Source organism: Mya arenaria, chromosome 16 (assembly GCF_026914265.1).
Source record: "Mya arenaria isolate MELC-2E11 chromosome 16, ASM2691426v1".
In the NCBI taxonomy this organism is placed as follows: Eukaryota; Metazoa; Mollusca; class Bivalvia; order Myida; family Myidae; genus Mya; species Mya arenaria.
This window is the reverse complement of record NC_069137.1, coordinates 23819809-23845020: the sequence shown is the minus strand read 5'-3', so window position 1 is coordinate 23845020 and position 25212 is coordinate 23819809. Positions and strand designations below refer to the sequence as shown.

Genomic DNA, 25212 nt, shown 5'->3' with positions numbered 1-25212 from the left:
TATTGTTATATTTCCTATGTTTATATAGAACACTCTGTGGTGGTTGTATTGTAACAGAAACAGTGTTAAACATGTGATTACGAAATTAAAAATAGCAGCGGTGACCAAAAGAAATGTAAATGTATATCTCAAGTCACGAGGATAGTGGATGGCAGTAGTTCTTGTTTCAAACATTAGTGTCATTTTATCGCATTAAGTTCTTGTGTCACTTGACACATCATAATTATGTACCCACATCTTGCTTTATGTCCGTCTGCATGAATTCTGCACGATTACCTTTAATATATGATAATTAATTCATACACGAAAACAAAGCAAGATAATGTCATGTTGTTTTTTTCCACATCTGATTAACATAACTAAATGGGATAGCCAATTTTTTTATTTTAATATGTATAAATTAAGCCCGGCGACCATCCTATCAATGGTTTATCTTCTCGTCAATGGCTTAGTTTATGTAACTACATGCACCGTTCGTCATGCATTTAAGAAGTTCATGTTTTAACACATCTTGCGCAAGAAGCACGAATAATTTAGAAACAGTCAGTCGGATATTAGTATTTGAGAACACGTGTTCACCGATATCAACAGACAGGTAAAGAACTTGTTTACGTGATCTAATTTTTGTTTGTTTGTTCCCCGTATTAAAATGAATGCATTTAAACAACGTAAACTAATTCAAATTGAGGTATGCGTCTTAGCAATTTGACTTTGGTTCAAGGACCAATCTTTAACTAAGATTAATAACTCTAAAGCACTAATAATTTATCTTCATTTTAATAAGCATTTTCGCCGAAAACTCTTGATAATATTTTCGAAAATCAAATAAACCATGACAGGTGAACAAAATAACTAAGCGTAACGTTTTCAATAGCTCCTAACTCAGATGAACGCGTGCTCATAAATGGTAGTACCACATTCATGACATATATTACCAAAAGGTTTCGTGAAATGTATATACATACTACTTTTAAACCAAAACAAAACAGAAACAAAAACCCTGAGAAGTAAGAACAACTGATTTAAAGGGGCTAGACACCAGATGGTCCAAACATCGGCAAATACAGCATTTCCTCAAAAACAAGCCTATCATTGTCAGCGCGAGCTAGTAGGAGGCCGGTTATACGTCACTTTATATTGTAAAAATAATAAACGCAACAATCATGTTGCTGTCTCATCTGTGTTTCCCAGTTTGAAATAGCGCAGAACGTTTTCCAGTTTAGATCATAATTCTCTGTTTATAAGTACAGATAGATATATCATTGCTATGTAAGAGATGTGATACATCAGTAAGTACGATTCAATGCGTTGTACACAACGATGTCAATTTTAAGTTTTTTGACATTTTTTTTTTCTCGTGTAATTGAATCATCAGGTGTCGAGCCCCTTTAAGGCCAAAGAAGGATCGCCTGAATCCGTAATTTATAGCCATGGAATGCAATGGACAAAAATTGTTCGAATTAACAAGGTATTGTAGAACTATTTATACGATGAGGCGTAAAATGGTGACAGTTGGAGACGGAAGGGGGTGGTCCCCACTAAGTTTTAACAGAGCGCTCTACCTCAAGAAGTAAAAGTCCGACAATTACCAAATAAGGATCATATATGCATGAGCAGAATATTTAGGCGACGTTAGATAAGAAGGTATGTCCCCAAGATGAGGTCATTGAATTGCTTAATTGCTTAAAAATGCATACTGTATGACATTCATTAATTACACAAACTTATGTTGTGCACGCTGTAAAAATCGTTAATTCGTTGAGCGTATCTAGCGACAATTTGTCACTTTTTGTATGAGCACAGATAGAAAATGCATTAGTATTTATAACGCTAAAAATATCAATTTACACAGGTGTCTCCGCATACACTTTTTTGGCTCGGTTTTATCATTTTTCATTCCAAAATATATTAATCACCCCACGTGGTAAATTCTTTGGGGTGTTACCGATACTTAAATACATGTAAAGTTATGGTATATCTGATATAGATTGTTTATAGAATACAAATGCCCTAAAAAGAAACCAATACAATACAAACTGATAAATAATTAGTGATTTTGTATTCAAATTATGTTTGGTTCAAGGACAATTTTTTTTTTGCAGATTGAAATTGATACAATTTTGTTAAAAGTAATTAATACCCAATCACTTCCAAGATAGCCCTCACACATCGGGTCAACATCAAGCCTATACAGCAAGCTATATCGGCCCAACATCGGATTTTAAGGCGGGCCGACATCGGGCCAACCCGATTTATGTGAGAGATTTATTTAATTTATGTAAGTTTATATAGGTTTATGTATTTACAAACTGATTTTTAAGCAAAGTCAAACTTCAAGAATATTTCAAAACCTGTGTATATGAAGTAGGAAGATAACAACTTTAGCTTGTTATCAAAATCTTATACTAAGGTTTCTTGAAAGCTGTCCACAAAACATTGGACAACGATTTAGAATACCCTTCATCAATTTAAAACAGATCATAAAATGGAAAACTATATAGACAATATACTAACTTGTTAACGTGTTGGACTGTTTCGTGATTATGCTGAATCAAAACAAATATCCTGTGTCTGCATTTAAACAACCTAATGTATCCATTTAATTGAGATAGCATTAACAAAATTCTGACTTCATATGAATCAAACGTCTTCTATAATAAAAAAAATATTCAATGGAAGTTCACTGAACATATTGGAGTTCCTACCTTTGAACTGTTGGTGATATAGAAGATTTAAACTAGTTAACGAGATCTTTAGAAGTAGGTTTTTTTTAAAACAAAATGATTTTTAAAAACTTTCGGTCCATTATTTAATGTTTTTAAGTTTACTAACAGAAAGCTTTAAATTTGATTCTGTTATTATCGTTCACTTTTGCACTATACTTATTATACACAGTGTACATATGCCTGGATAACGTAGAGCGCACAACAAGTCTACCAGTACAAATGCCAGATCAATTAAATAATATATTATCAATAAAAGGCGACAAATCATCATCACATTGAAATCATCCTTTCGTTAAATGCTTATTTGGCAACTGAAAACAATGTACATAATGTAATGTCCTGATCTTACCATACAAATTATGTATATCTATTGAGGTGTGTTGTTGCTTGTTCATTTCTGCGAATTAATTAATGTTAATTCACTGAAAATAAACTACACATTATTCAGTCTATTTTGAAAAAAATAAAGAATAAAAAAATGAAGAAAAAAATACAGAAGATGCTGAAATGAGAATCAGATTTTGTGGGATAAAATATCCTGTTTGCACACAATACATGGAGTAACTTTCTCAAATGCATAGACTTACTTATTGCGTCCAACAACAAATTCATGCTTAATAAAGATGTGTAAAATAAGTCCTATGCTGTTATTATATAACTCGATAGTGTCTTTAGAGCATCCTAACAGAACGTGATCTCCTATCGGGTCAAGATCTTCTGCTCGCCTTAGGACTGTCTTGCTTGGTAGCGAGTTTCAATATGTGTATTTACAATAACAAAAAGCCAACGAAACAATGGTTCATCATATATTACAAATGTATCTAAAAGTTCTTCAATAAAATATTTTAATTGCTTCGATTATTAAAATACGAATAAACAGACGATAAAAGCGTCAATTGTCTACAATGAATTTCTTATTGCTATTCGCGTTTGATAGCCAAATATTAAACTATACAAAATTACGAGTACTTGATTATATGCATTTGATACTTAAACATATTTATGTAGAACGTGGTGATGTGACATTATATTTTCCTTTTAATTAATTAGAAAATGTATGAACATGCTTCGGTTTTATATTACCTTAACAATGTATCATATCATTTGCGTCACTGATAGTTTATGAAAGAAACGGGGATTACCATTTTCTGATGAGTCAGATATAAACACGTGATTTGAAGTGACGCGCGCGAACCATATAATAGTTGCGCATTAACATCGACAATCATTTCGCTTGGCGGCCATGTAGTGACAACATGTATTATCCTGTTGTATAAAGTGTGTTTGCATTATAAGAATATGAGGGATGACGAAATAACTCGCACAAACAAACTTGATACAAATTGTGAGTATTTTTATTATATGATTCGATAACTTGTTGTTTTTTTTCTTGTCTGTTTCTATTTAACAGATCAGAGCGATTCTCAAAAAAAAAACACAATCGAAAGTTGATATTGCGACTTTTTATATGGACTATTGTGGAAATGTTTAAGTACAGAACATACAGTGCTGAAATTCATAAAATTAACTTAAATGGTATTTAGTTCTTAAACGCACTAGCTCAAAATGTTCAATAAAAAGTAAAACCGAGAATATGTGCGATTTTTTTTATATATTTGAATTACTTTTATTTCCATTGATTTGAATGCAGTACGTATACATAACAGTCGATCGTCACATCCCTCCCCAATCCCTTCGCCCCTGAAATCCGGAAAACCGCTAAAATTATGTACAGTTTCCGTGATGCTGCATACTTTTGAAATGGACTCCGAAAGTTGGGTTACAACTAAAGCGTAGCAAGGCGTACACAAATGTGTAGGCCCTTTATGGTTCTAGGTTAATATATATTTATAGATGCATCTAAAGAGTTGGTTATGTGTGTATTCTTCGAAAATGTTGCCATATTGACGATTCATTTTTAAGCCAAAGTCAGTTCATTGATGTAAGTTATGTTTGCTTGCTTGCTTATTAAATACAAAATCAGTTTACTTTTAAAAGTGAACAAGTTATACTACCTTGATATTGATTCAATGATGTCATTTTATTGATCGGTTAGTTTTCGACCTCCGTTTATAGACATAGGCAGAAATTAATCTTTTGGCTGATAGCTTATCGGTATGAAGTATTTGAAAAAAACAAACAATCCATATGTTTAGGATTTGTCTCGATTTGTCATAAATACACACATTTATTCAACGAGTTCAGGAAATTTGATAGTAAGCGAGCCTTTAGCGAGCTTACACACACATTTCCTGGACGAGTTAGATACAATTGTGATGAATATGTTGACGAGTGTCCGTTTTAATTTAAAACCGATATTAATGGTAAACAATAACGAAAGACCTATCCTTTTCCCCTGAGCTGATGATTAGCCAAACACATTAAATTGACAAATCAATGTACTTTCCGGCGTTATATGCCTTTCAGAAAATTATAATTAATTAATCATAATAATAAAATGAATGCTGAGATGATATCCAGTGACAACATTAACACTATGCTTTTAAAGAAATTTGCTTTCTTTTAAATGGTGACGTCACACACAGAAATATAGCGTCATAATATGTTATATGTTCATTAACGTCATTCCCTGTTTAAAAACAAAAAATGATAAACATTTTAAAACGTTTTTCAGTAAATCAATAAAGGATTGATGATTTTTGTGCGTTCATGCAGTATGAACGCTCGGTCGCGATTTTGCATATTCATGAACCGCGGATGCTTGGATGCACTAACACTTTCGCGAAAATATGTTTAACCAAACTCCGGGCGAGGTCAGTCCTTATCAAATGCGGCGCATGTGTTATCATATAACAGGACAGGAAATGGAAACTTAATCTGAGACTACAAGTAAACGAAAGCCAAAATAAATGTATATAAAACAATTTACAACAAGCCCGTAGCAAAGAAAATCCTTGTCAAATCGAGCATAGATGCTATCATGAATAAAAGAACCCCGGGGTGGCAATCTGGGCGTAAATGACAGTGTCAGTGAGAGAAGGTGAAATTAATTTAAGATATCTTTATTCATATTGAATGGAATTCTGTTTCAACCCTTGCACAATAAACTTGTAATGCTTAAGTAATGAAACAAAAGTAATCGGCACCTACCTGCACTATTCGTGAAAAGCTTGGATGCACGGAGACTTTATTTTTTTATTTACGAGTAGGTCATCTGAAAGGGATTACCCCGGACAATATGTCAAGGCTTAAACACAACTGTTAGGTGATACCTAAGTATATAAAGCCCGAGTCACCATAGGCGTTAAATAGTAAATATCTGAAGCCCACTAGGCCTTATTAATCATTTATCTAAAGCCCGAGTCACACTAGGCCTTTGAGATCAACTATCTAAATCCGAAGTCACACTAGACCTTTTGTAGCAACTATCAAAAGCCGAAGTCACACTAGACTTTTTGTAGCAACTATCAAAGCCGAAGTCACACTAGACTTTTTGTAGCAACTATCTAAAGCCGAAGTCACACTAGACCTTTTGTAGCAACTATCTAAAGCCGAAGTCACACTAGACCTTTTGTAGCAACTATCAAAGCCGAAGTCACACTAGACTTTTTGTAGCAACTATCTAAATCCGAAGTCACACTAGACCTTTTGTAGCAACTATCAAAAGCCGAAGTCACACTAGACCTTTTGTAGCAACTATCAAAAGCCGAAGGCACACTAGACCTTTTGTAGTAACTATCTAAAGCCCGAGTCACACTAGACCTTTTGTAGCAACTATCTAAAGCCAAGTCACACTAGACCTTTTGTAGTAACTATCTAAAGCCGAAGTCACACTAGACCATTTGTAGCAACTATCTAAAGCCCGAGTCACACTAGACCTTTTGTAGTAACTATCTAAAGCCGAAGTCACACTAGACCCTTTGTAGTAACTATCTAAAGCCGAAGTCACACTAGACCATTTGTAGTAACTATCTAAAGCCGAAGTCACACTAGACCTTTTGTAGTAACTATCTAAAGCCGAAGTCACACTAGACCCTTTGTAGTAACTATCTAAAGCCGAAGTCACACTAGACCATTTGTAGCAACTATCTAAAGCCAAGTCACACTAGACCCTTTGTAGTAACTATCTAAAGCCGAAGTCACACTAGACCATTTGTAGTAACTATCTAAAGCCGAAGTCACACTAGACCATTTGTAGCAACTATCTAAAGCCCGAGTCACACTAGACCTTTTGTAGCAACTATCTAAAGCCAAGTCACACTAGACCTTTTGTAGTAACTATCTAAAGCCCGAGTCAAACTAGACCTTTTGTAGCAACTATCTAAAGCCCGAGTCACACTAGACCTTTTGTAGCAACTATCTAAAGCCAAGTCACACTAGACCTTTTGTAGCAACTATCAAAAGCCGAAGTCACATTAGACCTTTTGTAGCAACTATTTAAAGTCCATGTCACACTAGACCTTTTGTTGCAACTATTTAAAGTCCATGTCACACTAGACCTTTTGTTGCAACTATTTAAAGTCCATGTCACATTAGACCTTTTGTAGCAACTATCAAAAGCCCGAGTCACACAAGACCTTTATAGCATTAATCTAACGCCCGAGGCAGACAAGGCCTTTTTAGCAACTTTCTAAAGCCCCAGTCACACTAGACCTTTTGTGGCAACTATCAAAAGCCAAGTCACACTAGACCTTTTGTAGCAACTATCAAAAGCCGAAGTCACACTAGACCTTTTGTTGCAACTATTTAAAGTCCATGTCACACTAGACCTTTTGTTGCAACTATTTAAAGTCCATGTCACATTAGACCTTTTGTAGCAACTATCAAAAGCCCGAGTCACACAAGACCTTTATAGCATTAATCTAAAGCCCGAGGCAGACAAGGCCTTTTTAGCAACTTTCTAAAGCCCCAGTCACACTAGACCTTTTGTAGCAACTATCAAAGCCGAAGTCACACTAGACCTTTTGTAGCAACTATCAAAAGCCGAAGTCACACTAGACCTTTTGTAGCAACTATCAAAAGCCGAAGTCACACTAGACATTTTGTTGCAACTATTTAAAGTCCATGTCACACTAGACCTTTTGTTGCAACTATTTAAAGTCCATGTCACATTAGACCTTTTGTAGCAACTATCAAAAGCCGAAGGCACACTAGACCTTTTGTTGCAACTATTTAAAGTCCATGACACACTAGACCTTTTGTTGCAACTATTTAAAGTCCATGTCACTCTAGACCTTTTGTAGCAACTATCAAAAGCCGAAGTCACACTAGACCTTTTGTAGCAACTATCAAAAGCCGAAGTCACACTAGACCTTTTGTTGCAACTATTTAAAGTCCATGTCACACTAGACCTTTTGTTGCAACTATTTAAAGTCCATGTCACATTAGACCTTTTGTAGCAACTATCAAAAGCCGAAGTCACACTTGACCTTTTGTTGCAACTATTTGAAGTCCATGTCACATTAGACCTTTTGTAGCAACTATCAAAAGCCCGAGTCACATAAGACCTTTATAGCATTAATCTAAAGCCCGAGGCAGACAAGGCCTTTTTAAGCAACTTCTTAGTGTCATGTGTGAATTTGAAGAATACGGTATGTCGCGTGCAATACACATGTCTGTAAGTCAAAGGTCATGAGGTCACATACAATAGCCATTGGTCAACATTCATTGTATTTTGGTTTGTCGATGCTGTAACTTGGCCATGCATTGGGGATATTAAAAGTTTTGGAAGGACTGTAACTTGGCCATGCTAAGTGGGATTTTAAAATTTCTAGACATGAAAGCCACCTGACACAAAAGCAACAATATATTTGAATCCAATATCAAGGTCACAATCAGTAATTACGCTTATTTGTTTGTTGTCAGACATTTTAATCACAATCAGGCATACACATCATCTTTCAAATATTTATTTTATTTTTATTTGTCTTACCTGTCAATACGTTACCCAAAGTAAGAATTAATTTATCATTTAACATAACTATTTCAAATTAGTTTCTTTTCGCAATAAGAGTTGCGTCCTCGTCCTTTAAATACAAAAACACCGTTAAATATTGGACCATCCAGCTGACACGGCCAGATGGCAGCCATTCACCAGGTTGTTTGCTCTTAATATTGTAGTGCGAGTGCACTAGTTTACCTGTTTACACAGTCCTGACGTCATTGGTCTGTATGCATATCTTGTGGAGTTGGAGACAAGCTGTTGTGAAGAGCGATAAAACACTATATGATTGTGAACTAGGAACATCTCTATCTAAAGAAGGGTATTTAATTATTTTAAAATTAGAATTTCCACGTTTATCATGAATATTGATGCTTTTAAATTGGATGTATAAGATTTATAAAGATTTTGAAGTGTATATCGATTTAATATTATCTGTATTATCCAAACTTAAAATATCGTTAATATATCTTAAAGTGCTATTGAATTCATCAACAAAGGCGAGATCTCAAACCATAGATATTTTCTACATAAATTCACGTCATAGCAGTATAAAAACCGGTCTGCAAGTAAAAAGCTTAGTTGGCACCCATTGGAATGCCTTGGTTTGTTTATATAAACATTTACCGAAATTTTAGAAAAGACTGATTCAGTACAAAATTTAATGTATCAATGATATATGTGCATATCCAGAAGATATATTTATCTGAGCGTTAATTGGTAAAAACAGCTTTTTTTATCATTAACTGCCATATAAGTAGTTTTCTCGCTAGCAAAAGTTTTTTTTTTCGATAGAGGAGTCAATTTGTTTGTAACTATATATTGTGAAATGTATGAAGTTGGCTAGGAACGTAAATTCTAGAAGATTGTAACGGTGCATTGTAAGTATTGACATTATATAGACGTCAAACTATAAGTATGTTATTAGCTGCTTTATCAGCTGGAACGAACACTATTTGTAGGATTTGATATCCGTAATCAGTTCTGGAGTTATCAAGCTAGACTAGGATGGAAGGCGAATGGATAATTGATGAAAACAATTTATTTTCTTATCTATTAGGGAAGACATTATATTCATTATTATTAATTAATTATTTATGCAATGTGTTCAACCCCTTTTTTTACACCAGCTTTTACAATATTTATAAATTTTCTGTCAAATCTATTTAACTTGTATGGAAATTAATTTCAGATGCTATCCAGTTTTTAGGACCTTTTTTAGCAGTTTTCTTAAGAGAGTGTTTTTAGTAAACTTAAAATAATCTGCCACATTATGTCCAACAGCGTCGTAGCGGTACACTGAGTCAATACAATCTCATGAAGAAGGCGAAGCATGTGCATTTGCAGAAATGGCATCTTTTGTCAGTACTTTATTAAAGTAAATTTGGATTTTCGGACAGGCATTTTATATGAATAATATTTTATTGGCACTTCCTTATTTTTAATGTATTGCGGAATACATTTTTCTACATGTTTTATTCTTGGTTAATCCATTTAAATTGAGAAGCTATATACCTTTGTTGCTAAAAGAAAGTTTAATTCGATATATTTTGCGTGTATAAACAATCTCAAACTATGGATGAAGGTAATGTTTTATATAACCATTCACAATACAAGCGAATTCATACTTTGGATCTGTTCTCAAAACAATATTTTCCGCTTCCTTATCCAGTAAGTGTAAAGAAGAAACTTTATGTCAGGGACATAAAGTAGACAGAAGTTGATGTTGAGTATAAAAACGATTTCCAAAGTTCATACTGTTGAATGTTAAACATTTAGTAAATACGTATAAATGAACGAACTTGGTGTGACGTTGTTGATTTTCAGCTTAATTGTACGCAGACGCATATAATTTATCGCTTGATATGTTTTAGTATGACTTAGATTATACATACATGTATTATACTGTCTTGGTCGACACTGAATTGTCAAAGTCGAATCAATCCAGAACTCTTCTTTTCCCTGTATTCATTCGCGCATGTACACTACCCGGACTGACAGGTTCCAGATATTCAAATTCCTCTTTACCACGGCAACTCTCGTCGAACGAACGGGTGTTTGTATGCGGCATCTGTTTGTTATAAAATAATAATAATAATAATAATAATAATAATAATAATAATAATAATAATAATAATAATAATAATAATAATAATTATGATTATAATAATAATCATTATAACAATAATAATAATGTAATAATTATGATAATAATAATATTATTATTCATAATTATATTAATAATAAGAATAAAAAATAAAATAATAATAATAATGATAATGATAATGATATTTATAATAATTTTTGTAATAATAATAATAATGATAATAATAATAATAATAATAATAATAATAATAATAATAATAATAATAATAATAATAATGAACAGAACTTTTATTGAACAGAACAGAACTTTTATTAGGCATAAACATTAATAATAATAATAATAATAATAATAATAATAATAATAATAATAATAATAATAATAATGATTATAATGATGACGCATTGACTGAAATGAGAGTTGCCCGGATATTTATATTCCTTATTACCTAGTAAGAGATTCAAAATAATACATTTGAGAGTTTTCTTAAAACAAGGATTCATCCAAATTTAAGTCCAGCATTAGAGATATGAACTCATATCTTGTTTTAATATACATTAATGTAATATGTAATGCATGGTGAGACATAACATATTTCTTAAAGTGACACTCTTATTCAAAATCAATACATACACAGGTCAAACAAACATATATGTTGAGTGATATACCTTTAACTGCTTACTAAACAATGCATTTATGAAAATTTTTGATTACTGATAACAAGATTGTAACCCTGTATTTAATACATGAAAATATTGAATGATTGGTAAATGCTAAAAGATTTAATGTGATCTACTATCATCTCATAAGGTAGAAATAGTATGTTTTCTGAACTTTCATTCAAAATTAAACTAGGTATCCTTTATAGGAATCATAGTTTTTGACATTTTTTTCAAATCCTTTTGAGTACTTTAAACAAATGTATTTACTGTGGTTAATCTATTTGGGAGTTAGAGTGCATCTTTAAATCAAGAATAACGTTATCACAAAATGTAACACTGTATAGTAAGGCTCAGATGTCGCTTTTTGCACACATGGCAAATAAGACAAATTTCATAACGTTACAACATTACTTAAAGCAGCCAGTCACTAAAATCTTCTTCTTCAGAAAACAAAACAAATATATAATTATCATTTATTATTGTTCCAATATTATAAGCAACATGTCGCATTAATTATAACCCCTACTTGTTTTTGATTATGATTTTGTTTCATATACCATTCGCCTTATTTTCATATATAATTACCACAGTAAATTATTTGATAACTCTCAAAATACATATATCATCAAATAAGTTTTGTTATATTTAAATTAAAATTGATTAAAAATTACAATCAAGGTAAGTAATTTGTATGTCTGATTTGTATAAGAAAACGAAAATAGAGTTGTTCTTTTCAGTCATTATTTCATTCTTGCAACTTTTTTATCATTTAAACTTGGAACGATTGTGCACGTTCAATTTATCACAATATGCATATTGAATGAATTGCATAAGTATTAGCCGTTTACTCTTTTGCTTTGCAATTTATGTACTATATTGGTGTGTATGCTTTTTATTGGAATGTAATTGAAACATGCGTTTGCATATCAATTAACGGTTTAAATTGTATATTTATTAGTTGTTTCATTCCTGTTTAAAACCTTTCTTATGTTTTGGATGGATTTTACCCTAAGTCCATTGATTTTGTCCAGGGCAGTTAAGAGTCACTTGTTTTCGCGCAACAGCCGGATTCTGCCAATTTAAGCAAAGCGTTTTTTTGTGGTTAAACACAAACTATTGTACGGTGGTTTCATCGCAAAGCTTTAAACAATCATAAGTATCACACATATATCATATGGAATCTACGTTGGAGCATTGCGTCTTGAATGGTTTGAAATTAAATCATTACTATGTATCGCTAGTCAATGTATACCAGTACATAACAAGTAGGAATAAAACAAACAAAAAACTTGCTTCCTTTTAAACAGTTAATATGTAAATCATAATTTTATAATATATTCATGATGTTGATTTTGCTTTAATACAGTAAATGAGGAACGTATAAATACTTTTTCATTAAATCAAGAGAAAGTACCACGTGTTTCTCTTATGATTTAGATTGAAAGTGACCTACGTTATCTAGATAATCTTAATGATATAATTTTATTCAGTAATGAGGACAATGAGGACAAGTGCCAGTGTGACAGTGACAGATTATTCGATATAAAGGTATGGGTTGCTGGAATATAACCGAAATTAAAAATTATAAAGTCTTTTATTTCCCGTGTATGATATAAAACACCTGATAGTTTTTTGTACCAGCCACAGGGTATCACATGTGATAACAAAATTAAATAATAATAGCAGCCATGTAATGTATGATTCAAGTCGCGTCACGTCGTAATCGTTTTTTATTAATTATTTGTGCTATTTGGCATGTCATAATTATGTATCCGCATGTTGTTTCATGCACGTATGCATTATGTATTCATGATTACAGTTTAAATATGAAAAATAGTTCATTAACGAAAACAAAAAAAGTTATGTTAGAATTCATTTTCAACTGAAGGTGTATAAACTAACATATGATTATTATTACTAAATGGGATAAACGATACGTGTCATCAATTTTCAACATTCCCAATACATATAATTATTAAGCACACGAACCATTTATTCAATAACATACTTTCTCTTACATAGCAAGTTATCCAGCACAAATGCTTTCACAGCAGAGTCTTTAAAATTTATGCTACTACATTCCTCATTTGTCAAGCATTTTCTTAGTTCATGTGTGTACACATCTTACTTAAAAATAACGAATAATTTAGTACTCTTCAGTCGGATATTAAGTATGCGAGAAGACTTGTTCACCGATATTAACAGACAGATGAATAACTCGTTTACATGATCTAAAAATAATTTAATTCGGTAATGCATTTTTACAACTTAACTATTAACTACAAATTAAGTCGTAAACAACTTAAATTAGGTTGAATTACTTTAATTTATAACTCTGCAGCACTTAGTCAGTTTATAGTTGTGGTACTTGAATTGTTAAAAAAAACAAAAAACGTATGTTGTTTGCGCTTTAATCTCGTAAGGCTTTCACAAAAGAATTGAAATCACATGAAAATGAAACATAACTTATAATTGAATCACACACTTAGACACCCAATAATAACGTACTATCAGGTTTCACAGCTGTCACCGCATGCTCAGCAATATATACCTTTAACACCACGATATACTAATCATTCCAAGTATCACCTCTATTTAAATACATGTAAAGGTTTTCGGTTAGGTTTTTTTTTTAGCACAAACACTCTCTATTATAAATAGATTTATGTTTGTTTATACATATAACAAATATAAAAAACGCAGCTTGAAAATGATACTATTTTGTCAAAAGTATACGTATGTCGCTCAAGTCAGTTCATGGTTATGGGCCTTGAACTGTTCAGAATAAGCAAACTGTACGTTGCATGCGTCGTTACTCGATAGTTTTGAAACAATGAAATTACCTGTAAATGAAACATATGCAATACTTTGTTCACACACTTAGACACTTTAACTTTTTCTGCAAATAAAATTCATTTCCCTTGAAATAACTCAACCCAATATAAGCTGTTCAATTATAATTATCAAGGTATTTCGCAAACAAATATTTTTTGTTCAAGCGCACATTTAAGTTTTCTAAGACAGACAGACATACAGATAGACAGACAGTTTATTTCGACTTGTACCCTGTACATCGCTATCAACACATATGTTTATAATGATCAATGTCAACGTGTATGCATATTTAAACACACAGACTCTCTATTTTTAATCGATTTATGTTTGTCTTTAAATATGTTTTTTTGCAATTGAAATTGTTGATATTTTGTTTAAAGTAATAACCAATAACTTTCCAGTTAAAACAAATAGCTGCTCTATTTAAGTTGAAATTGTAAGGTCAACTCAATGTTTGAAAAATATATACAATGCTTTTGTAGATGTTTGTGCATATATTAGATATATTGTCAACCAAAGCAAAATTGCTTATTTATTAGAATTTGATGAAAACAATTCCGTTAACATATATAACAAACGTTTCTCTTCTCTCACTTAATCATTTAGTATACTTTAACTTCAACTGTTCGGCAATAATACTTCAAGCTTCAATATTAACAGGATTACATTTGAATAACTAAAAAGGATAAGAGATACTCACGTGATTTCAAATGACGTGCGCAAACCATAAAATAGCTGCGCATTAAGATCGACAATAAATTCGCCCAACCGCAATGGAGTGACAACATGTACTATCCAGTTGTATACAATGTGTTTAGATTAAAAAAAAATGAGGGATAAGGAAAAACACTAAAAGCTTTAAAGAACAGTGAGTATTGTTATCATATAATTTTATAAAACTGCAAAGAAAACAGCTGCATTTTATCTCGGCTGTTTTGAACTTACTTTACTTTGAATGTGTTTTTTATAGTAAATCTTGAGGAAACGTTTAAGAACTGAACATACTGTGTTTCAATGAATTAAACTTAGAATGAAAAATAGATCTGACACGATTTAGCTTCAATGCAAAAATGCTTGAATATACCTTGAACATCTGCGTCTTTTTAGATCAAATTACTTAAACGTCCTTTAGTTTGAACGCAACACGCATTTATTAAAGTTGACCGTATATGATGGCGTCACACCCCGCCATATTCCCTCCGCCATACTCCACCCGCAACTGAAATCAGAAATGTCGCATAGTTTTGCACTGAAATGGGGATGTTCAGTTCTAACTAACACGTAGCGAGACGTGCACACACGTGTCGGTCTTTTATGTTCCAGATAAACCTGTTTTACGATCTTTGCGGCGAAAAGCCATGTTAACACGCATATAGGTTTGATCTTGGTAATGAAGATGAAGCCGATGATGAAGATGATGATGATGATGATGATGATGATGATGATGATGATGAAGATGATGATGATGATGATGATGATATCGCAGAAGCGAGACATTGTATAAGCTGAACGCTTTCTTCTCAATTATGTCTGAAATACCTTTTATGCATTTTGTATGCCTTTTTTCTGATATTATCATTGTATTTGCTTGATCATGCATACTGTTTGTATATTCCCACTTGTATAAATTAATTAAAACAAATACTGTTTAAAAAACAACAGTATCATTTTACTCCTGAGCTATGCCTGATGCATGGACATATAAATTAATTTTGGTTGTCAAGAGGGACATATAAATTAGTTTTGTTGTCAAGATAAGACATTGTTTCAAATATAACATAAGCTTTTTTCACGTTTCAATTTTGTTTTGAAATGTAGCCTTCTAGTATGTGATTGTCGTGTTTTTCATAAGATGAACTTTATTTATATAGATTTAATAACAATATATATATATATATATATATATATATATATATATATATATATATATATATATATATATAAATTTAATCTTATGAAAAACACGACAATTACATAGAAGGCTACATTTCAAGAAAATTTGAAACGTGAAAAACGTTTTAATACATTATATAAATTAGCTAACTTACTGCTCTCCTTGTGTTTTAAACACAATATGACTGATCGTATTGAATGAATGTGTGTGTGTGTTATTTGAAATTGTTAGAACTTATTTGCATTTTCAATAGGTACTTCCCTTTTTATGTAATATGAGATTACTGAACCTTTGTGAAGTCCTCTACGCGTAATAATACGTTGGTCGTTCCTTTGCTATAATTTGTATCAGTCCGATACATGATTTAATTTTTAGAGTTAACGTGTACAGCCAAAAAAGCCTTTTAAAAAAATTAACACGTTTGAAGACACCACGAACATAATAAAATGAAATTCAGAAATCTGGAAATCAATCAATTGTTCGGGTTTCTTTTGCGTATGGCGTTATATTTCTATCGTTCGAAGTTGCTGATGTGAAACGTCTTCACTGAAATAGTTTAGAACAATTGAATTGCAGGTTTTAAAACACAGAAATGCCCAACGTGTGTCATCTATTCGATTCAAATAAACGTTTCCAAATAACACGTCCTCTTATCACTAAGCCGTGCTCATTAAAAAATATGATAAAGGAACCATATAATCGCGAAAAACACGCACGTATCGTAGGTTGGTAAACTTTCCTTTTCAGAAGGATTCAACATGGCTGAAAGTATCGAGAAAAGACACGAGAACTGGCTAAGAGTGGTCTGGGGACTCCTGTACGTGAGAGAAGGACTTCAGGGATACGTAGATACAAAGGGAAAGCAACAGTACCAAACATTCATGAACACTGTAAATGCCAAGTGTTATAACCAAACATGTGATCAATGTCAAATCAACAATAAATGCAAAAATGGCAAGACTAAAGTGACAGGAAAATCCCCATTCAGGCCAGCCCATTTCTGTGATGAAATGAACAAAGAGATACAACGTAATCATGCTAGAAACAATCCATCATGGTTGAATACAGATTCTACAAAGTGGCAGGATCAACACGTCGGATACTGGGAGGTGGCCAAGTGTTATCTCAGTTCAGCCGGCTACTTTGACAAGATAGGGGCGAGTCAGTTGGATGCTTCAGGACTGTTAAGCATCTGTTTAAACAGTTCGTTTATCAAACAATACATTACAAATATTCAGCGATTTGTAGAGGTAAACATACTTTATTAAATAACACACTTTATATGTGTATATATAACAACATGTATTCCATGCTATCATTTCTAATATCCATGTATAGATATTATGTTTTAGCAAAAACACGCTCATAACATTCAAGTTTGTTAAACATGAACAATATAGTAATTTCTATATAAAATTGTTATATTTATATACCTATAAAAAAGGTGCGAGACATAAGGAACACGACCCTGCATGACGCCCGCTATGAGCTGGACGGACAGACAGCAGACGACTGCCTGGACAAGATGATTACTGTTCTTCAGGACCCACAAGAACTCATACATGATACATTTGCTAAGCAAGCTGCTCATGTCATTAGAAATGTACGAAGTTGTACTGATCATTATTTAAATTATATCGCATTACTTTCATATACTGGCATTACCTCGTAATAAAAAGGAATTCAATTCTTTAAATTTAGACAAAATATATGGATGAATCTAGAAGATGAACAGGAACTGTTACTTTATATGTTGTTAATAAGAGCACGTATACTTCTGTTAGTACTTTTTTTGCATTATCTAATAGTTGAAATATTTCAGATTAAAGCCAAGGTTGAAAAGACACCGGCCATTATGACAGAAACCTTACACAAATGGCTTCAGACAAACTTCGACCTCGACAAACAGCTCAAAGAGATCGAGGGCCTGATGTATGATAGACTACGAAAGGAACTGAACGGATTTATAGTTGATGGTAATTGCCGTCTCCGTTAAACTACCTCACTTATCACTTACGTCAGTATTTCAATAATGATTATATTTCGTCGCCCATAAGCCGCAATCGATCGTAAGCTATTGAGCACAAAACTGTTTGTTTCATATTGCTTGAGGCAAGAACAAAGCATATGAATGTGTTACGTCGTGGGTATTTTTTGTTTCATTTGGAATTTAACCATTATCGTCACAGTTTATCCGAAGTTAAAGACATGGCCTGCATTATTTGATAAGAAAGGTTATTGTGTGTGTAAACAACAGTTATTGGAATACAGCAAATTGTAAAACAAATAAAAGTGTGGACTATGTACACAGCTTAAATAGTTATGATCAATTCATTATTATTCTTATCCTTAAATCTCCATTGCATTGCATTAGAATTCCTGGCTGCGAATATAAACTGTCAATACATTAATTCGAAACTGTTTATTTGTAAAAACTATATTACGAAAATCACAGACGAAACATGCACGGCTTTCATACAGTATGGCTTACATTCACGTCTTATTTATATATGTAGGAATCATGAAACTACTAATGATCTGCGGCTTTGATTGCTACTTCATAAGAACGTTATCCATTTTAATGGTGCGTACGAATGAACGTATTAACTGGTTTCTTATGCATTGCGTAAATCCATCCTTATTGCATTATAGAGGTCGAACGTAAGGTCAAACACAGTTTCGATACCAGAGGTAAAGACGAAAGGGAACACAACCTGGAGGGTAAGTTCGTATCCATTCATTCGTTTCCGTCTTAGCTACAATTAAATACGAAAAACTAATTATTAAACATTTAAGTTGTTGTTTTATTGACCTGTTATTTAAGTGTGTAAATATGAGCATTCGAAAAGAAAAGGAGCTTACATTGTGCAGCATGTCGGGATAATTTTGCTGTAAATAAAAGGCACCAATTATTATACGGTAAAAAGTTTAATACAGACAATGGACGAATAATACAATACAATTATATTCTTATATAGTCCATTTAACATCAATACCTATAATTCTGTCAGAAAAACTGTTCATTGTTTGCCATAACTCTTAGCAGTAATTTAGTTAGAGCGTTAAAATAATAAACCATAATAGGTCATTATCTAGAACACCATTGCCCAAAACACTTGAATGAATCGCACAGTGTAATAATGTCTTAAATACGTTCGGGTGTCAACAAATCAGTTCCAAGGCTAATGCCGACCCACACTCTGACGTCATTAACGTCGTTGATTTTTAAGCACTGTTTGGTTCTTTTTGGCCTTACATTTACTCAATCGGAAACTAATCGCTTTATTATTTTTTTATAAAAAATATTGTAAATAAATACTTTGTTCTTGGACGAATATGATAATTATACTCAGGATAGAGTAAAATAAGGCGAGTCGTAATAATATTCGATATTTTATACTATCTAATGTGCTAAACTTTAGCATATTAAAATTATAATTTATGTATTGCAAACAAACAATATAGGCTTAGAAGACTGGGTAAATTAATACTTAAACTACCCGATTGCCTTTTAATAGGTCATCGAAAGCGTTATTATTCTCTGAGCTCTTGATAATGGAAAACAAAAATTCACTTAAATTTGGGTTTCTTTCAGATCTACAACAACGGCTTGCCAAGTACTATCAGAAAGAACTCAACAGCGCGCCCATATCGCCCTTGATGTCGGACAAAAACGAGAGACTGGACAAGTTTTACGTCCCTCCAAAAATCGTGGAGAAAGACCCGCGAAAAGTAGGTGCGGTCGAGAAAGAAAACGGAACACCCGTGACGGCTTACAGGCAATTGTTCTGTAAAAGGGATGCTTTTAGGAAAAACGTGTTCATGGTTGGCGAGGCCGGGATGGGAAAGTCCACCTGTGCCGCAATGTGCGCATTGAAATGGGCCTATCAGTTCACATTAACGAGTAAGATTAACGAACCTGACAAAGAAACCTTACCTCAAAACTCGTGTATGTCTACAGAGTGTGAAATGTTTTTTGTATTTAACAGTCATCTTAAACATATTTTCAATCCTGAAAGAAAGCAGGAAGACCAATTCAAAGATGAAACTTTCTTTAAAGACATTGACATTTTATTTCACCTCACTCTAAGAGATAGCTGCAACCTTTGTAACCTCACAGACATGATACGAGATCAGCTTATCAACAGATTTTACCCACAGGATCAGAGGGACGCTGCAAACCTGACTATGCAGAGTGTCCTGTCCAAAAACAAGTGCGTGATCATAGCCGATGGCCTGGATGAATGGACCCATCCAAATGATACAAAATGCAGCTGTCCAAAAGAAGGAAAAAAGATCCCTTATTTGAACACTACCCTAGATGCAACAGTGTTGATTACATCACGGCCCTGGAGAATGTCACAACAACGCGTTAAAGACACAAAAATAGACACGTATATGGAGATAGAGGGAACGTCAGATACTGGATTACTGACTAAGAAAGTATTGAACAGTCTTAATGAAACAGTTACAGTAAAGAAAACGTGGCTAGATTTTGTCAGGTTTGTTGATAGAATGAAACTTACACGTCTTTTGTCGGTACCGATTATATCGATGCTGTTGGTATGCTTATGGTTTGAGGGAAAACATGAATCCTGTTCTCTGTGTGACATATATGCATACACTATTGAAATGATGTTAGGGCGAAAAGCTCTCCCAGTGCCTATCATTTCGCAGATAAAAAATCCTTTCTTACCTTGTTTCCAGCGCACAGATTATGTACAAAAGTACTATAGCATTGTTATGGAGATGGCAAAACTTGCTTTTACGACATTATTTTCGAGCGACCAAACATCATCATTGGTGTTTAAGAAAGTTGACAATTTGAACGAACATAATCTCGTGTTTGTGCTGAAGTCGGGACTCTTGCAAGAAACAAAAGCAACATCTTTGATTAGAAGGTCATCGAGCTACTCGTTCATAAATAAAACTGTTCAGGAATTCCTTGCTGCAACATACATGTCCTACCACCCAAAAGAGTTTCAAAGAGTAGTAAAACCGTTTTATGATAATAACGGTAAAATGGCGGATGTTTCACAGGTTTTTATTTTCCTCTGCGGTCTAAACATTAAGCTAGCAAATGAGATGTCAGTCATGATATCAAATAGTGAATCAAATATCCACATGTTATCAATTCCATCGAACATTCAGAAAACGATTGTTTTGGGTTATAAGGAGGCCCAATCAAATCAAATGTTGAACATTCATCTGTCACTCTTCTGCTTTGTATATAGGGGTCGTGATACGGATACCGACATATTAGAAGATTTGCTATCGATAAACAAGTCAAAAGTACGTGCTATCTCTTGCATTAGATCTGATACAAGCCAGTTGAAACTACAGGAGGTGTTCAATAGCTCCACAGAAACTCTTACGCATGTTGCGATACATCGACAGGCTGGACAGTACAACATTTCGGCGTGCAGCCGTCTCCATACCTTGGTTCTATCTGGATTGGAAACAACGGATATCGTGGTCAATACTAAGAATTTAGTTTCATTGAATCTAAATTGTATTTCGAAAACAGTTGAATGTAGTATTTTGCAGTCATTAAAGAATGGATCAGAGACTTTGAAAACATTGCAAATAGGAACAATTACCGACATTAGTTTATTCTGTCAGAGTCTTCCATCACTGACTAATTTGAGAACATTGACATTAGGACGCATAACAAACGATATCTTATACACTCGAAATTACTTTCAGGCCTGGCGTTCTACTTTTGATAAATACTTTTTAGGTGTTTTAACTCAGATAGACTTTAATTCGAGGAACAGGTGTTTTGACATTGGTTTTATCCCTACATTTGACTTGAGCATGTCGACTTTACACCTCGATGATCACGACCTGCTCCTACCAGCCTCTGTCGTCTCTGTTCAACTGAAACAAGTGGCAATCACCGCGCGGTCGATGAAGGGGCTTGTAGAAAGGCTGGAGAACAGAACTCCTTTTTTTACTGTATGCTTTTTATTGTGTACCGTGCAACCAAAATTAGAGTATGAAGAAATTAAACGGTATATCGCGAGGAGTGAGCACTTTGTTTCTGTCTTCACAGAAGATATCCTTTTTTTTAGAAGACGAAAATGTGATGAACAAATATCAAAGTAATTGTTCAAAGTGTGTAGTGCTGCTAGTGTAGTATGCTATATTTACCCTTTACAGTATGAGGAATATATTTTATTTCAGACTTAGATAGCAATTGATAATCATACTTCATCTGTACATATGTACAATGTAATCCAATTTATTTGTAATACAAGTAGCATATAAAAATTATTGTCGTTTAACAGAAATTAAAATCATAAGTTAATACTTAGCACTGTGCAATTGTATTTTGTTTTGGTCAGACTAAAAAATAAATCTGTTAATAATTTTATATACTAGTTTGTCTGCAGTTAAAAACCTTATGCGTTAACTACTCGTATCGCCAATAATTAATAATATGTTTCCTTTGTTTTATCCAACATATGAGACCGACCATATACACAATGTCAATTATTATCTTTGACAGAGACAGTTCGTTTTATAATGATGGCTTTGTTCGTTTTGATAAGTAAAATGATAGAGTCCAATATATTTATAATATTGTTTTATTGTATAACACTAATATTAAAAAGCTGAATTATACAAAATGGAATTTGATAGCTTTATCCGGCTGATCTTTCCATGTGATGTAGATACTTTCTGTCGACACCACTTGAGTTGATTGTAGATACGTGTATGTACATGTATATGTCCGTCCGCCGTAGTTTGTCTTTGATTCGGTCATTCATTTGGATTGTAAAATACCTATGCATAAATGGTCACCATTTGATGTTAATTATCGCATACAGTACTCATGATTGTGGGCTCAAAGGTCAAGGTCTCCCTAAAGTGTCACAATTTCTTGAATTTTGAATTATCCGTTTTGTTGCATATACTAGTCCAAAATTGTACGTTGACGGATTTTTTTACGAATTTTTGATAGGGCAAATCCTTCACGTACAAATTGTTTTGTACGAAAACTGGGTAGTAATTCCGAACGGGATTCCGTCTATTGCGTCCATAAAATATCATAAAAAACAAGAAATATTACCAGTTAATGATTTTATATTAGTTTAGTACACAAAAAATAAATATCCAACGAATAATTATGAGTTTGACGGATTTTCTTCATTTCATTCCGTCAAAAGATAACAATATATACATGAAAGGCTTCAAGGCACAATTTCAAAACAATCGGAACATTTCGGCCATGGCAAAGTTGTTACGATAGGATTTACGAGGTATTTCTCGAAGCTTGTCGGAGGCGGCCGAGTTATTACGATTGGGTCGAGTTGTTCCGCTGGCATAGTTGTTGTCTGTGTCAGTCAACTTTCGTTTCGTTTCGTAATGGAAAGGAAAATAATGTATTTCAATGCATTAAATGCTTGTTTTGTGCAAAATAACTTTTCACTTACATGGTGAACTATGAATACAAACCCTTATGATCAATTGCAATCATAAAATACTTAACTTTATGCAATTTCAATATTTTTCAAACACCCCCGGTTTTTGGACAAACCCGTTTAGACGTTAGGTATTGGAAGAATCCCGTATAACACGTCTATTATTTTAGACTATTGCATCCACATGCTTTAATATATTTTAAACACTTGCCATAAACGTAAACCATGTGAAGACGGTGTGTCACGTCCACCTATAATATTCCTTTAAATCAAATGTCATCGTTGCACTTGCAATTGCTAGTAAGTTCGCTTATACTGGTTAAAACCTGGCCATGCACTGAGTAATTTTCAAAAGGGACCCACAGTCACGGTCACTGCAATATTTATGCAAAAAGCTACAAAAACAAGCTCAGTAGCAAAAAGTTAAAACATAAACCCGGTTTAGTGGCACTGGGCAAACGCCAAAGACATAGAACACACAAATTACAAACAAAAAACATAGAAGAACATTAATTCTAGCTGCCGAACTAGTTGCTGAAAACATTTTAATTGCAAAATATTGCAAAACACATGACTGTTTGTCAAAAGCCAAAGAAACTCTTGAGGATAATTTTTAAATTACCTTAATTTCACTTGTCCGACTGTGACTTGGTCTTGCATTCGGGGTTCTTAAAAACTTACATACGATTATCATGATGCGCATAATGCATGGCACAGTCAGTAAACAATCAAAATCGCATTCACTTGCTGATTGGTTTGACTTGTTTGGCATCATTATAATGTTGAATGATTAGGAATTCTATTCAATGTCCAAGAAAAAACTTTCTGGGTACTCTGTCTGCCATGACTCTTACAATGGCGGGATCAATATTGTTGACGCTTCGCCGACAACAAAAATACTGATTTCACTTAACATTTCAGACAAGTGTTCATCTCATATGAAACATATTTGGGTTCATTTTCGGGATGTAATGAGTTTTGAAATTATGAATAAGTGTGACTCAAACTAATTAATATTGTGAGTGAATAACAACCTCTAGCAATTACCTTTATAACGAAACATTTCATGACCATACTTAAAGAGATCACATGCGTTAAAGACGATTTAGCTTTTTATTGTTCTTTAAACTCAAATTTAAGTACATATTAAAGAATAAAAAAAAAGCTAAGAGGTCTCATGTTTATTTTGATAATTTTAACAATGAGATTAGATATAAAAGTAAAACAATTAAGTACAAATCTAAAATGAAATAAGACACTGCCTTAGACGGTCTCTAGGTATGTTATCAACTGCAGAAACTGCTAATGCAGTACATTTTTTCTTAGGTAAACAAGTGTCATAGGCAAAATTCATTTTGTAGTTTTATTAGAAAATGATATTATCTCAAAGCCGCAACAAAGACGGCATGAAAGAAATTCAATTCGGAAAAAAACAGTTTATCAATGAGCTATTGAAATAAACACTGATCATGATGTCATAACAAGCGAATGTTAATATCAAAGAGCAAGAAACATACTGGCAATTTATTTGAGGGAAACTTTGACAAAAGTCTGGTTTATTTCCAAACTTATTGCCTCCAGTAATACATAACATGGCAATACCTGCATTGCTGAAAGTCTGTCCACAACAGTAATGTCAAAAGCCAGGTGGCATGGATGCAT

The 25212-nt window shown here is 33.2% G+C and overlaps 1 protein-coding gene across 3 annotated transcripts; it reads left to right on the top strand.

Annotated features, from left to right (window-relative positions):
- The first annotated feature begins 3964 nt into the window (after positions 1–3964).
- Positions 3965–22499, top strand: LOC128222388 (uncharacterized). Of its 3 annotated transcripts, XM_052931364.1 has the most exons (8): positions 3965–4071; positions 12885–12942; positions 16871–17373; positions 17568–17726; positions 17946–18099; positions 18776–18844; positions 19719–20027; positions 20285–20514. In XM_052931364.1, the coding sequence occupies exons 3-8, from the start codon at positions 16882–16884 to the stop codon at positions 20365–20367; spliced, it is 1266 nt and encodes a 421-aa protein (XP_052787324.1). In that variant the 5' UTR covers positions 3965–4071; positions 12885–12942; positions 16871–16881; the 3' UTR covers positions 20368–20514. The 3 variants fall into 3 exon arrangements, with proteins under 3 accessions (XP_052787324.1, XP_052787323.1, XP_052787322.1); XM_052931363.1 differs by having other exon boundaries at positions 19719–22499; XM_052931362.1 differs by lacking the exon at positions 12885–12942 and having other exon boundaries at positions 19719–22499.
- The last annotated feature ends 2713 nt before the right edge of the window (positions 22500–25212 follow it).

What these genes read in the sequence shown, in the direction of transcription:
- LOC128222388 (XM_052931362.1), top strand. Translation starts at nt 16,882, where the DNA reads ATGGCTGAAAGTATCGAGAAAAGACACGAGAACTGGCTAAGAGTGGTC. An exon ending in ATATTCAGCGATTTGTAGAG is followed by an intron (nt 17,374 to 17,567) that starts GTAAACATACTT and finishes CCTATAAAAAAG; the next exon opens with GTGCGAGACATAAGGAACAC. An exon ending in CTGCTCATGTCATTAGAAAT is followed by an intron (nt 17,727 to 17,945) that starts GTACGAAGTTGT and finishes GAAATATTTCAG; the next exon opens with ATTAAAGCCAAGGTTGAAAA.